Genomic DNA, 13,476 nt, shown 5'->3' with positions numbered 1-13,476 from the left:
CTCCTCCTCACAGATTCCAGACGAGTTCGACAAAGGTGAGTGTAAACCTTTTCTTTTTTTTTTTCTCAGCTCGAGCTCACAGTTAAACTGATCTTAAACTGTGTTTACTGCTCACAGCTGAGGCGCTCTCTGTTTGTGTGAATGATTGATCACTCGGTGCCAACTGTTCTCACTCTGTGTGTTTGCTCCAATCATCCATATGCCCCATCATTCACCCCGCCCACCCCTGAGCTGCCTGTCAGCACAAATGCACACATTTCCATCCAGCGAGACAGACTACACCTCATCGCCTCCGTTAACCCGCTGCCTCTTAACAAGATGACAGAATAATGGGAGTAGTGCTAAAAATACATGTGGAGACCACTGGCATGCTGAAGGTGTGAGTGTGGAAAGCTGCGTTCATTAGCTGAGGTGCAGTTCTGTGCAGCAGTAGCTTTGCATACGTACAGATGACCAGTAGCAGGCTGGACCACCTTTTAGCTTTTAGAAGCTAAGGGTGGTCCGAGCATCTCCTCTTCTCCTGGTCACAGTAACGGGCTGCAGGGTTTAAATAACTGACGGGGGGGCGGGGTGTGGTCTTCTGCTGATGTAGCTCATCTGCTCAATCCGAGATGCTCGTCTGCACACCTCTTCATGCACGTCAGTCATTATTGATTTTATTTTATTGCTGAGTCGTGCAGAAAACGACATGCCCCGCCCAAACAGGTTCACAAGATGTTTATAACAATAAAACTGAAGCAGCAGCTTAATTTAAAGATGAAGTAATAAAGAAATAATCTCTCCTGACGTGTTTTCCAAGCTTTAGAAACAAAGTCGACAAAGTTCATCTTACGATTAATATCTATAAATGATTGAACGGCTTCCATGTGTGGCTCGTGTAAATTCAATAAGTGAATGGAGAGTGAATCCCTGAGCTGCATCATTTCTACATGCAGGAGGAAGAACATGATGTAAACAGAGTAAATCTTCATTCTTCTGGCCTTTCTGCTCCTCACATTGATCTGCTCTCTTTCTTAAAAAGCTATTCTGATTGCTTATTAAACCTAATAATCAGATGGTCAATATCTCTTCCTCCCGGTGGTCCAATCTGCCTCCTCTCCTCCAGTCCTCCCTTTCCAGCCTAAATCGCTCCCTGAGGTCCACTTTGTCCTCATCTGGCTGCAAACCTCCGTCTCTCCTCCCTCTGTGGGTGACGCCTTCGCCCCCTCTCTGCCTGTCTGCGGTCGGCAGCTCGCGATGCCGAGGCTGGAACCGGTCGGGACAGACGGGAGAGAGGGAGGATGTGTGGATTGATCGATTGATTGATGAACAGAAGGACGAGGTTGGACTGAAGCTCAGGGACACTGAGTATTGATGAGTGGATTAGATCCGGGCTGATGTGACGCTCACAGCTGTCCACCACACACTCATTTACAGTGTGGACAGCTCCCCACGTCACACTTTTATCTTCTTAAACCAGCAGTTTGACTCTTAAACTGTTTTTATACACAAAACTTTGTTTTAATTCAAGTTTCTGTGCAGAAGGAAAGTTTTGTAGAGGTAATAATCATTTTCCCTCCGTGTCCTCGGAACAGTGTGTCAGACATGAGAAAAGAGTTTAACGTCTCTACATAAAGCTGTTAATCTGCACGATTAAAGCACAAATCATTGTCAGATTTATATTCGATATTTTATCTATAGTGGAAAAAAATAACTAAAGTTTTAAATTAGAAGTTGTCTGTTTTATTCAAACAGGAAAATTCAAACCTTTTACGAGAGTGAACGACAGCATTAGCCGCACAGATGCATCTAAATCCACATCCATGCACCAAAGCAAGAACAAAGTGAAACAGAAGTCTGCAGGCTTCAAAGCTCAGTCGGCTTCAGTTTCAGCGCCGCCGTCGCCGCGTGAAACGAACCCGCGGCCAAAACTGATCTGCGTCACGTTTAGCTGTGCACACAGAAGGACTTTATTGCTGTTTTAATTAATACTGACTGTAAGGAGAAAACGGCTCGTTGGTGTTTGCAGCCGGTTTGCTTCGTGAGTAGAAATCGCTGCTGGCGCTCTCTGACAGCAGACCATCAGTTATGACGAACACTGAAGATGCTGAAGAAGAGCCGACCTTCATCATTAGTTCTCACATGCGGTCTGAGGGGCTCTAAATGTATTCACAGCGAGGAGAAGAAGAAATGTCAGAATGGTGATGAGTGGTGGATTCATGCACATCATGACCTGCGGGACCTTAGGAACCAGGGGCAAATGATCCCTGATTAGCTTAGGGAGCGGCCTAAAAGTTCACCACCCCTCAGGGAGACGCGCCTCCACATCTTTCATCCTCCTCAGTCCTCACTCCTCTTTTATATTCTACCTTCCTCCTCCTCCTCCTCCTCAGGGAGCGGCAGAAGGTGAGTGGGGCGATGGATGTGCGAATGGGACTTCTGGGACACGTTTGGCTGCAGAATCTGTTCGCGTGCCAAGTGGCGGCATTTGTGTCTGTGATGCTGAGGAGCGTCAGATACCATAGCAACCAGCATGTGACACGCCTCGCACACACAATGCAAAGTTTTACCTTCAGAGCGACAGACGAGACTTGGAGATGGTGGAAAGGGGGAAATCTCACGTCCTGCCACCTGTCCCACACTCTGATATGAGCCTGCAACATTTACCCAGAATGCACTTCATATTCACATTGCTTCATATCGTGACACTGTGAGTGGGCAGCTCTTTCAGCCCTAAAAATGTCCCCTGGATGTCTGCTGTTCATACGTTGGTGGATCTGTGCGCTCTAAGCCTAAAAACCGTCTTTCTGTCCACGCCGAGCCCTCCGTGGTGTTTGAACCTGACACGTTCGTACTGCGGCCTGCCGCCGGAGCATTAATAACCCCTCGCAGTCAGCCCGGGGGCCTCGTATGAACACATTGAAGAGGCCACGGCGTGCCGTCGTTTGTCACCCGGAGAGAAAGCGAACGATTGATATCTGAGGAAGAGGAGGAGGTGGCGTTGTGCAGCAGATGCCCGTCCTCACCGTGGCTTTTGTTTAAGGCCAGAGACGCCATCTCTCCACACACCTCCCTCTTTAACTCTTTCTTCATCCCCTTACTCCTCTGTCCCTCTCTCTTTGTCATCTTCATCATACCTCCTCCTCCCCCACCTTTTTATTTCAGAAACAGTAAAAACTTACTGAGCTTCTCTGCTCTTAACACTCAGATTCAGATTGTTTTCTCTTCTCTTGGATCTTTGTGAGGTCATAGAGACAGGGGCATCTAAGGTGGTGCTAAAATGGCTTGTTTCAGAGCTGGAAACAGTAGAATAGGTCGTGTTTGGAGTGTGTTGCAGGTTTCCAAGTCATAAACAAAAGAAAAGTCAAGAAAGGGAAAATATTCTCGTTTAGGAAGCGAAACCAGTCACGTTGTGTACTCATTCGATTTGATGAGGAAGTCTTTGGTGTGTCTTTGGCTGCATTTTGACAACTGAAACAAATTCCAGTGTAATCCAGTAAAATGTGGTTAACATCCTGGTGTTGCCTCGAACACCACCTTCCTCCTCTCAGTCGTAGAAACTGTCAGAAAGACAGATTCCTCCCCCATCACCACCTCCATCACCTCTCCTCTGCTCCATTAGCATGATAAAAGCCCAGATTAATCCCCCTCCCCTCTGTGGAGGATATCCCCACACACTGGCGTCCTAGAGTTCCCTCTCTCTCTCTCTCTCACACTCACACACACACACACACACACACACACACACACACACACACACACACACACACTTTTCCTGGTGTGTTTGGTGGGGCTCCCAGGGGACAGGTTACTCAGCAGCCACGCTTTACACCCCACGCTGCCTGCACGCGTAAACATCCTCTTCTTCAGCCTCGAGGATATTATCGCTCCTCTTTTATTTCATTACTCTCACACCATCTGTTTGCTAGCACCCCACAGCCTGTATGTAAAAGATGGACATACCTTCTCTGACATCACACACTACTTTCCCCCGTGTGTAATCTAGCTGTTGTCACAAATAATCTGAACACAGATGCTCATGCAGAGCAGGAAAAACCTCACTGGAGGTTTTATGTTTCCTTTCAGGTCATTGTGTGTCTTAGAGTTTGTTGTCTGTCTCTTTGTGGCCATTTCATGTTTTTGATGTTTGTTCTGTTATTTCTGGGCTTCTTAGGATCTTAATGCAGGTGTTTTGGTCTCATTTTCTGGTTATTTTTTTTTCTGGACTTTTTTCTCGATTTTGTGGATATTTCTGGATATTTGTTGGCATTTTGTCTTTTTTTTTTTATGTCTGTAAATGTCATGCGTATATGAGTATACATCGAAACAGAAACCAGATTTAAATGTGGTCAGTCTCCCCTGCATGGTCATTTCCTTGTTTACTTCTGGACATCTTTAACTGAACTTTATTTATACAGCGCCAAATCACAACAACAGTCGCCTCAAGGTCTTTATATTGTAAGGTCGACCCTACAATAACACACACAGAGAAACCCAACAATCATATGACCCCCTATGAGCAGCACTTTGGCGACAGTGGGAAGGAAAAACTCCCTTTTAACAGGAAGAAACCTCCAGCAGAACCAGGCTCAGGGAGGGGCGGGGCCATCTGGATACAGTTACAGTATTTTATTATTTGGATAAAAGCAAACCTTAAAGAATTACCAACATATCACACACAGACAGCAGTACAGGGGATCTAACCAGAACAAACTGAGCTAGCGTGATGTTTAAAATGAAGCTCCGATGGAAGAAGGAAGTCTTTTCCAAAGTGATCCAACCTCAAAATGTGGATATAAAAGGACATGGTGGATTAGATGGTCGGCGAGGCAGGAATAAGATCAGAGGAGATCTGAGATATAAGCAGGAGCCATGTAGGGTGTTGCACATTATTTATAAATGTTCAAATAAATACCAGATTTCACTGGAAGCCAATTAAGGAAGCAAGAATATGAGAGACGGCCCAGCTGATGAAGACTGTGTGGTCCAAACAGTGAAAAGTAATCTAGACAGGACAGGATTACTGAAGTTCTTAAATGACAGTACAGGTTTGTTTTTGCAGTGTTTGAGCTCAGACGGTGGTCACAGTCGGGCCACGTGATGTCAGCTCTAATATAAATGTCTTTGGCTTGTAGGGAAACGTCAGGACCTGAACGCTGAAATTAGGCTGCAAACACCTTTATTTCTGCTGTAAAGTTTTAATGAGGACTGGCTCACTGCTGGAGCTCGAGCAGAGTGATCCAGGTCTCCACAGGGTCTTTTATTTTGAAAACTGGATGCTCTAAGCTTGCTTTGTTTGCCTTCCCGTCCTCTTTTAAAAGATCTGTTGTTCTTGTTAATGACACAAAGCAGAGCGGTGCAGTGGGAATGAAGGCCTCGTCTTCACAGGGCTGAGTGGAACACGATAAGGAATCTGAGCTCCATCTTTGCTGTCCGTGTTTTGATGGATGGATGCTTTGACCTTCTAATTCGGAGTCATGCACTCTCTCCTTTGCTCCGCCCCTCTCTAATTATTAACCATATATACATGTACATATTTCCACACCGTGTGTGTCCACCTCCTCAGCGTGTCATCACATCAGGCAGATGGCTCCCTCGCTTCCTGCAATGAACTCTGGGGGACTGAGTCCCTCGGGAACACAGCGTGCGTCTCTCAGTGCTTGTGTTTAGAGGGAGATGAAGGATAGAGGTGTGCAGTAATGAGCCCACCACCCCATGGGAAATGGAGTCATTGTTATTTAGTAGTCATTAGCACGAAGACTCGGCATCGTCTCCCCCGATCACCACGCTGATAAACCAGTCAGCTCAGCTTTGGGTTTTATTCTGACCAATCAGATCTCCTCCTGCTACTCCAGCATTTGTTAAAGCTAAAAGTGAATTTAAAAATTGCCAAATTAATACAAGTATATACATAATAATCACATTCAATGCCATCTCACAGAAATGTATGAAGATCATGGATGCTGTGTGTTTTTGCTGTTATTTACCAGGGTTCCCGTGGGAACCTCGATAAATAAAAATGAGAAAAAGATGAAAATAAAAAGATGCTGTCGGAGACCTGCGGCTTCAGCGTCGGCTTGGCTTGGCTGGAAGTCCAGCTCCACGCGCACTCGCTGAGATCTTATCAGCTGTTTGCATCCCCTCAGGGAGTTGTAGTTTTCAGAAGCCATTAGAACTACAGCTGTGCTCACTTTCAGTCATCTGTCGGCTTTAAATGGGCTCTAAGCAGCTAACAGAGGAGTCCCGCCTCCTCTTTGATCATCTCCTGCACCGTCAGCCTCCGTCTCACAGTCAATGCACTTATGTAACTGGGCACTTTTCCCTTTTCTTTCAGACCCTCCGGTCATCCAACAGTTACGAAGAACCTTCAAATACTTTAAGGACTACAGACAGGTGAGTCCAGTCAGCGTCGGTGCATGGAAACATCCAGAACTAACTTTCATGAGAATCAAACAATTAAGATCCGATTAAAGTGTAGACCCAGCTTTAGTGCAGCCAGTTGAACTATTGCATTACCTGTTTCGGACTTTTAGAGGCTCTCTGTGACCTCGTCTTTGTTTGTCTCTCGTTGATGATGTCAGATGATCATCGAGCCCACGAGCCCGAAGCTGCTCCCCGACCCTCTGAAGGAGCCGTACTACCAGCCTCCTTACACGCTGGTGCTGGAGCTCACGGACGTCCTGCTGCACCCGGAGTGGTCGGTACGTCTGCTTCTCCGAGAGCTTTACAGCCTTTGTCGATTATAAACGGTCCAATGGGAAGCTGGAGGGTAACACTGCAGCAATCCCACTGAAACTGAACAGAACTGAAAACTGTGAAAGTTAAATTAGTCAAGTTTTTCCAACTTCCTTCAGAACGTTATGAAGGTGAGGAATCAGCAGGCAGAAGAAGCATGCTCTGTCAGTGCTCTGTCAGTGCTCTGTCAGTGCTCTGTCAGTGCTCTGTCAGTGCTCTGTCAGTGCTCTGTCAGTGCTCTGTCAGTGCTCTGTCAGCCCTGCAGAGGTGTGAACTCGGAGCAAAGCAACAGCGTGGTGTATTTGATCCTTTACAACCAGCCCCACAGATTATAATCGGTCAATTACAGATACCCCTGATCCCAGCACCTTATCTGTATAAAGTAGACTTGGAGTCAAGACCACCTAAACCAATGGTACTGAGAGTAGCTGTAGATGATGTTTTCTGATGGGCCTTTGGTGGAAAACGGGAGGTGAGAAGCTGAGAGAGGCGTGTAAGACTGCAACTCTGGATCGTCACGTTTTGGAGGGTCTAATACATTTAGCCAGATTTCTAGAAAGGAGACCTGCTGCAGCCAAAACGGGATGGATGCTGTGTTATCCCTGTGACAGACCTGCGACCTGGCCAAGGTGTGCCCCGCCTCCCACCCTGAGACAGCTGGGATAGGCTCCTCCCCCTGTGACCTTGAATTACATAAACGGAAGAGAATGGATATTAATTGTTTGGCCAAACAGTGTCTCAGGAGATGAACTCCATTAGTCGCCAACAAAGAAACCCGAGTTAGAGCTGTGGTACGTAGCTTCCTGCTTCCAGGGCTCCTCACCTGCTGTTTTTTAGAAAGCTGCTGCGAGCTTGTGCTTGGCCTCTTATTGTCCTCGTTTCCTGTCCTCGTTCCCTTAAACTTGAAGCACACAAAGAGCTACAGTGAACTCCTCAAGACTGAATAATCCTGAAATGATCCTTTAACAAACAGGTTACAGTTCAGGAGAGACAGGTGGAGGATGTGCTGGAGGCGTGTCCACCACCTGTCCGCTCGTCTCAGTGTCTGCTCCTTTTCACTCGTGTAAAACACGCCTCTTACCTGACAGGTGTGCAGCAGCCAACACCTGCCGCCGGTTAAAGCAGGCAAACACGTTCACCTGCTGGACCGTGTCAGCCTTCCTTCCTGTTATACACACACACACACACACACACACACACACACACACACACACACACACACACACACACACACAGGTGATAATGGGACAAAGCTTGTTTTATCTGTTTAACTCAAAGCAGCCTGAGCGACGAGGTCACGACCTCTGAGCGTGCCCAGACAGTGGCTGTCAGATCTCCTTCCTGCAGCTGTCGGTGCCTCACGCCTTCATACTTTTGCAGAACGATTCATGTAACCTTTATTAACGACTCTTTTCTGGTCTCGCAGACACTGTGTTGTGTTGTATTCTTAACAACACATGTGATAAAACTTTATTATGATAAACAGAGAAACTCAGAAAGGGAAGCAAACTGCTCGCGTCCACCAAAGTGCAGAAAAAGCTGCAGGACTTTGTTCATGATGAGCAGCAGCTGGAAACCCTACGCTTCAATCCAGATGTGTTTAAACAGCTGCTCTTTCTCTCTGCAGTTGGCAACAGGTTGGCGCTTTAAGAAACGTCCGGGCATCGATTACCTGTTCCAGCAGGTGGCGCCGCTCTACGAGATCGTCGTCTTCACCGCAGAGACCGGCATGGTGAGCGTTTCAGCAGCTGCTCATAGAGACGGCTTACAGTTCCCTCTCCTGCTGTTTCCACACGGGCCCACAGGTCGGCCCTCTTTAATGGGATCGTACCACTTTGAGCTCACGTGGGGGGAGAGGAGCGTGTTTCTGTCTTATTTACTAATCTGAGGCGTGACGACACATTAAATCCGCTCTTTGCATCCATGCTTTGTGCTTCCTCTCGTGTGCAGACGGCGTATCCTCTGATCGACAGCATCGACCCTCAGGGTTTCGTCATGTACCGTCTCTTCAGAGACGCAACACGTTACGTGGAGGGACATCATATCAAGGTGTGTGTGTGTGTGTGCGCGTGTGTGTGTGCGGTTACTGCTGAGGTGCTCGTCTGTGTGGTGTTATGTCAGCCTGACATGACAGAAATGTTGACTTAAAGGACACTAACATACATTTAAAGGTGTTTTTGACCAACAAACCTTTGGAATAATCTCATGTTTCACATCAGTTTGAATTTGTGGCTCAAAAAATCCTAAATTTCTTTTACATTTTAATAATAAAAAGTGTTAAAGTTTTAGATTCAGTTAAAGAAGTGTTCAGCTTGTGTTAGATAACTTTATTCATGCGTTAAACCATCTTTAGTGCTGATTTCTGGATGGATGTTGTTGCGGGTTCAGATATTGAGGGTGAGCACAAACACAACACTGGTCCAGAAGAGCTTCGGTCAAACAATGATTTTAATGAACACACGCGTGGGGAGATGAACACTGCCCACCGACAGCATCGATCTCCAAATGGTGGAGCATTACTCAAACTCTTATAGCCACCGTTGACCCCCACCTAGTCGTAAAAGCCTAAACATTCACATTTTCCTAACTCCTAGCGAGCCTGACTTGGCCTTGGCTCCCTATTTCGTCTGCCTTTAACAACGGCGGGAGTGAAGCTCCCGTGGAATGTGCTCTGACTCCTCCACTATCAGAAAAAGCAAAGTCCTGACTCTGAAAACAGTATTTCTTATAACTCAGCAGTATAATGCATCATAAACAATACCATTCATTCACAATAAATCAGCAGTCTGATGTAATACCGATCAGTTTAACAAATGTAATCGTTTCACCTTCTTCTAATTCAGGAGAATAATGCAAACTAAACCTACATAATAGTTTCACAATCATTAATCAGGGCATAACGTGGCATAAGATAATATTATAATCTCACAATGTAAATTTTAAAACGAGACGGCGCCCCCTCTGTGAAGGGCGGGGCGTGGCGAGTTTAACTAAAATCATCCCAAAGCATCTCGTTCGCTTAAGTCGACTGTTAACAGTGAAACACGTCCAACTAACATAGTCTTTGTTCATTTTGTCTTCCTTCATTAATTAAAACGCTGAGGTGTCCGTCCACACTCACTGTGCAGTTTATGGTTAGTTGACTGGTTCTTCTACAGAGCTGCTGTGCTGCAGGTGAGGTCAGGGTGCTGTGCTCGTTTAGTATCTGATCCCCGTTACCTGCAGCAGGGAAACAACGATGCCTCCTGTCGTTGGCGTGTGTTATCATGTTATCAGTGTCGGGTAAACGCTGATAACATTTAAATTAGCCGTCAGTGCCTCAGCACACGGTTTCTACCTGAAGGTCAGACCAAAGAAAGTTTTTTAAACCCAGTTTTATTGGTTTTTTTTGCTCCGTGTAATAAAAGCGTCTCTGCTCAGAAACGGGTCTGAAACTGAAATGAGCCGCGAGCCTCTGCTGACACTTTAGTGTTCAAGTAGTACAAAAACAAACAAGGAAACGCCCACAAATATTTCTGAAATTGTAGCGTTTTGTTTGTTTGTTTGTTTGTTTTGTAAATTTTAAATATTGTATAACAAAACAAAACGTGAACACATTTTTTTCCTCCCCCTTAACTAACTGAAGCCTTGAAGCACCAAATAAAGCCGTCGGTCGTCTGAGTCGGTCACACACGTGGCAGCACTGCTGCTGTCAGTGTGTTTGTATTTCACACAATCCAAACACAGACATGTGACTCACTGAGCTAACACAGCCTCAGCAGGTTTGTGCTCTTTGCTCATGTCGCTTCATATTCAATCATTTAAAGAACTTATTTCAACATTGGACTCAACAACGAACAAATCCTCCGAACACAAAGAGTCACTTCAAGGGCCAAACTGAGTTATATTTCTTCACATCAATATAGTTTTTTTACGACACTGTGGTGGCGTCTGCGATTTTCTATGCTGCGGTCTGCTGTCATGGTGGAGTGGCAGAGAGGGACGGGGGGAACTCAAACTGGTCAGGAGGGCCAGCTCTGTCCCGGACTGTCCGCTGAGGTCCATCGAGCAGGCTGGGAGGAGAGGATGTTGTCTAAGCTAACATCCATCACGGACATCACCTCCCGCCCCTGCATGAGACTGAACACCGAGCAGCTCGTTCAGCAGTAGGAAGGAGGTCATTACAGCAGCTGTCAGACTCTATGACGCAGCTTAACATGCTTTGGTCGTCTTACTCACCAGCCTGTTTGTTTATGGTACAATTTTCTCAATTTTTCTATACATATTCTGCACATTGTTACCTGTATATACGAACTTTGGTTGCTTATGTTTATAGGACCACCTTGTGTCTTCCTTTTATATTTTATTTTCCCGTGCTGTAAGAGCTCTGTAACCGAGATTTCTTATCCGTTGGATAATAAAGATTATTCTTTTCTAGGGCTGACGTGGGCCACGAGTTTGAGACCCCTGCTCTAAGACAGTAACAGACTGAACCAATTAAATAATGCAGTATATTACAAAGTTAACAAATGGCTCAATTATAAATACAGTGAAACACATTTTCTATACAAAATACAGAAAGAATCTGAGCGGACATATTTCTGATAAATCCAAGTGAAGCATGAAGTTTACAGTTAGCAACATCTGTTCTATGCGCACAACAAAGAAGCATTCGTGCTGCTCCATTTTGTACCATTTGCAGTTTCTCCTCTGTTGCACCACCAGACCAAACTAATCGATAATCCACTACTACTGCCTGATCAGGTTTTGTGCCCAAACTTTTACTTTCCAGCTCCTTCCAGAAGATGAAACCGTGAGCAGGAAGTTTAAGTTTCTAAACTCTGCTACAGCAGCTCGGCGGTGCTGCGTCACCCCCGTGTCCTCTCTCCATGTTCGCCTTCTGCTGCACAAATTGATTTCTCCTCCTCCTCCCCTCGCTCTCCCTCTCAGGCCTCATTAACCTTCTGCTTCCTTTCTCCCCTCTTCCTCTTATGTCACCTCCCTTTCACCCTCCCTCACCCCACTTTCTTCGTCCTCCTCCTCCTTCTGTCTCCCTCCAACTGCCATCTCTGTGCATTAAAGAGCTGGGTGGAGGCTGGAAGGAGCTGGTTTAACCTACTTCCCAGAGCAAAGACACACTTTACCAGCTCATCTCCATAATGCCAAGACAGGCTGAATGCAACAGATGCTGAGAGAGAGTTAAAGTGCTGTATATGGCAACAAGAGAAAGTTATTAAGTCCCTGTGAAATTAAAACAGTTGTTTAATGATGCCTGTGGCTGTGCTTTTAGCAGCCGTGGACGAGTTTGATCCAAACAAACACCATCAGGCTTCAAACAGACATCACAGAGTCTCAATCTGAAGTCTGTTTTCTTTTCTGTAACTGGACAAAACTTCAAAAAAATGCATTTTGGCTAATTTTCCGGTTTTGGTTCCAGTTTTTTCCGAGTCCCTCAGATTTAGGGGAACTATTTAGCACCGATCAGTCTGTATGGATGCTCTTTCGTTTGTCACTTGGATTGTGAGGTTTCTTCCTGTTAAAAGGGTTTTTTTTCTTCCCACTGTCGCCAAGTGCTTGCTCCACAGGGATCATCTGACTGTTGGGGTTCTCTTTGTATCATTGAGGATATTTACCTTACAGTAACGAGCACCTTGGCGGTGCGTGGTGCTTTTTAAATAAAACTTTAAAATGTAATTATATCTGTGCATCGTCTACATTAGTTATTATTTTAGCTTTTTTTTCTTATTCCGCACCTAAAAATGAGCAAAGCTGCTCTGCATGGATGCTCGACCGCTGAGTTGGAAAAACAATGGCTGTCTTTTTATTTCACAGAGTATAATCTGGGTTTGTGGCGGACGTTCGGTCTAATGAGGCATACTGATCCTGTTCTACCAGCCGTTTTATTCTCCACTGTCTGATATTCCTTCAGGAATATTAAACTAACACCACAATGAGATAATTACCTCAGCGTTAACCCTTCCTCTGCCTATTGTTGGCTGGCCTGCATCCGAGCGTCGGCTGCTGGCCTGAAGTGGATCAGACGTCTTATTGTTTGTTGGCTGCTGCCGGATAAGAAACGCAACAGTTGGATTAACTTCGTTATTTTTAAATCATTAATTTTAAGCCTGATGTTTAGTTTATATATGCAAAACCCCAAATCAGGAGGTCTGCAGACACTAAAACACACTGAAGGGATCCCAGCTCTTGTATTGGTTCACGTACATGTGCACGCTTCTCACTCTAAAAATGACCTTAATCTGTTATAACAAACTCAGAATACATTTAACATTAATATAAAGTAGATTTCACTCATTAACTCAGACAATATCCCAATGAAACCACAAAGAGCTGCTCAGAGTAACATCTTTAAGCACAGAGTTAAATAATAAACTTAAGGCTTACTTTTTGAATTTCAAGGATATTTTGTTTCAGTAAATATTTAATCAGCCAGTCACATGTAGACTCAACAAGTTTGTCATTTTTATGGAGTTGCCCAGCCTGAAACGAAATTCTGTTTCTCACCAGCCTCTACAGTGCAATAAGCAAAACAGTTAAAAAGAATAAATACAGTTTAAAAAAGGCAGTAATGAACTGCAACAATAGTTATGGTTAAAGATGTAGAGCATATAACCACGCCCAGGAAGACCTGCTGAAGTTCAGACTGAGCACCAGAATGGGAAAGAAATGTGATTTTAGTGACTTTGAACATGCACTGTGCAGAAACTGCTAATCTGCTGGGATTCTTCCACCAACCATCTGAGTTTACAGAAAACGGTCCAATTC

At 45.2% G+C, this 13,476-nt stretch overlaps 1 protein-coding gene across 1 annotated transcript in view; it reads left to right on the top strand.

The window, feature by feature from the left end:
- Positions 1-13,476, top strand: part of timm50 (translocase of inner mitochondrial membrane 50 homolog (S. cerevisiae)) — a 30,144-nt gene that overhangs the window by 11,213 nt on the left and 5,455 nt on the right. Inside the window, exons 4-8 of the mRNA XM_040039618.1 lie at positions 14-35; positions 6,314-6,372; positions 6,561-6,680; positions 8,342-8,446; positions 8,665-8,763. Coding sequence (XP_039895552.1) covers positions 14-35; positions 6,314-6,372; positions 6,561-6,680; positions 8,342-8,446; positions 8,665-8,763 — 405 coding nt within the window. The remainder of the gene's footprint in view (positions 1-13; positions 36-6,313; positions 6,373-6,560; positions 6,681-8,341; positions 8,447-8,664; positions 8,764-13,476) is intronic.

The sequence above is a fragment of the Simochromis diagramma genome, unplaced genomic scaffold (genome assembly GCF_900408965.1).
Source record: "Simochromis diagramma unplaced genomic scaffold, fSimDia1.1 OVJJ01000031.1, whole genome shotgun sequence".
Classification (NCBI taxonomy): Eukaryota; Metazoa; Chordata; class Actinopteri; order Cichliformes; family Cichlidae; genus Simochromis; species Simochromis diagramma.
Note: the sequence above shows the minus strand (reverse complement) of the source record. Positions and strands in the feature narration are given on the sequence as shown.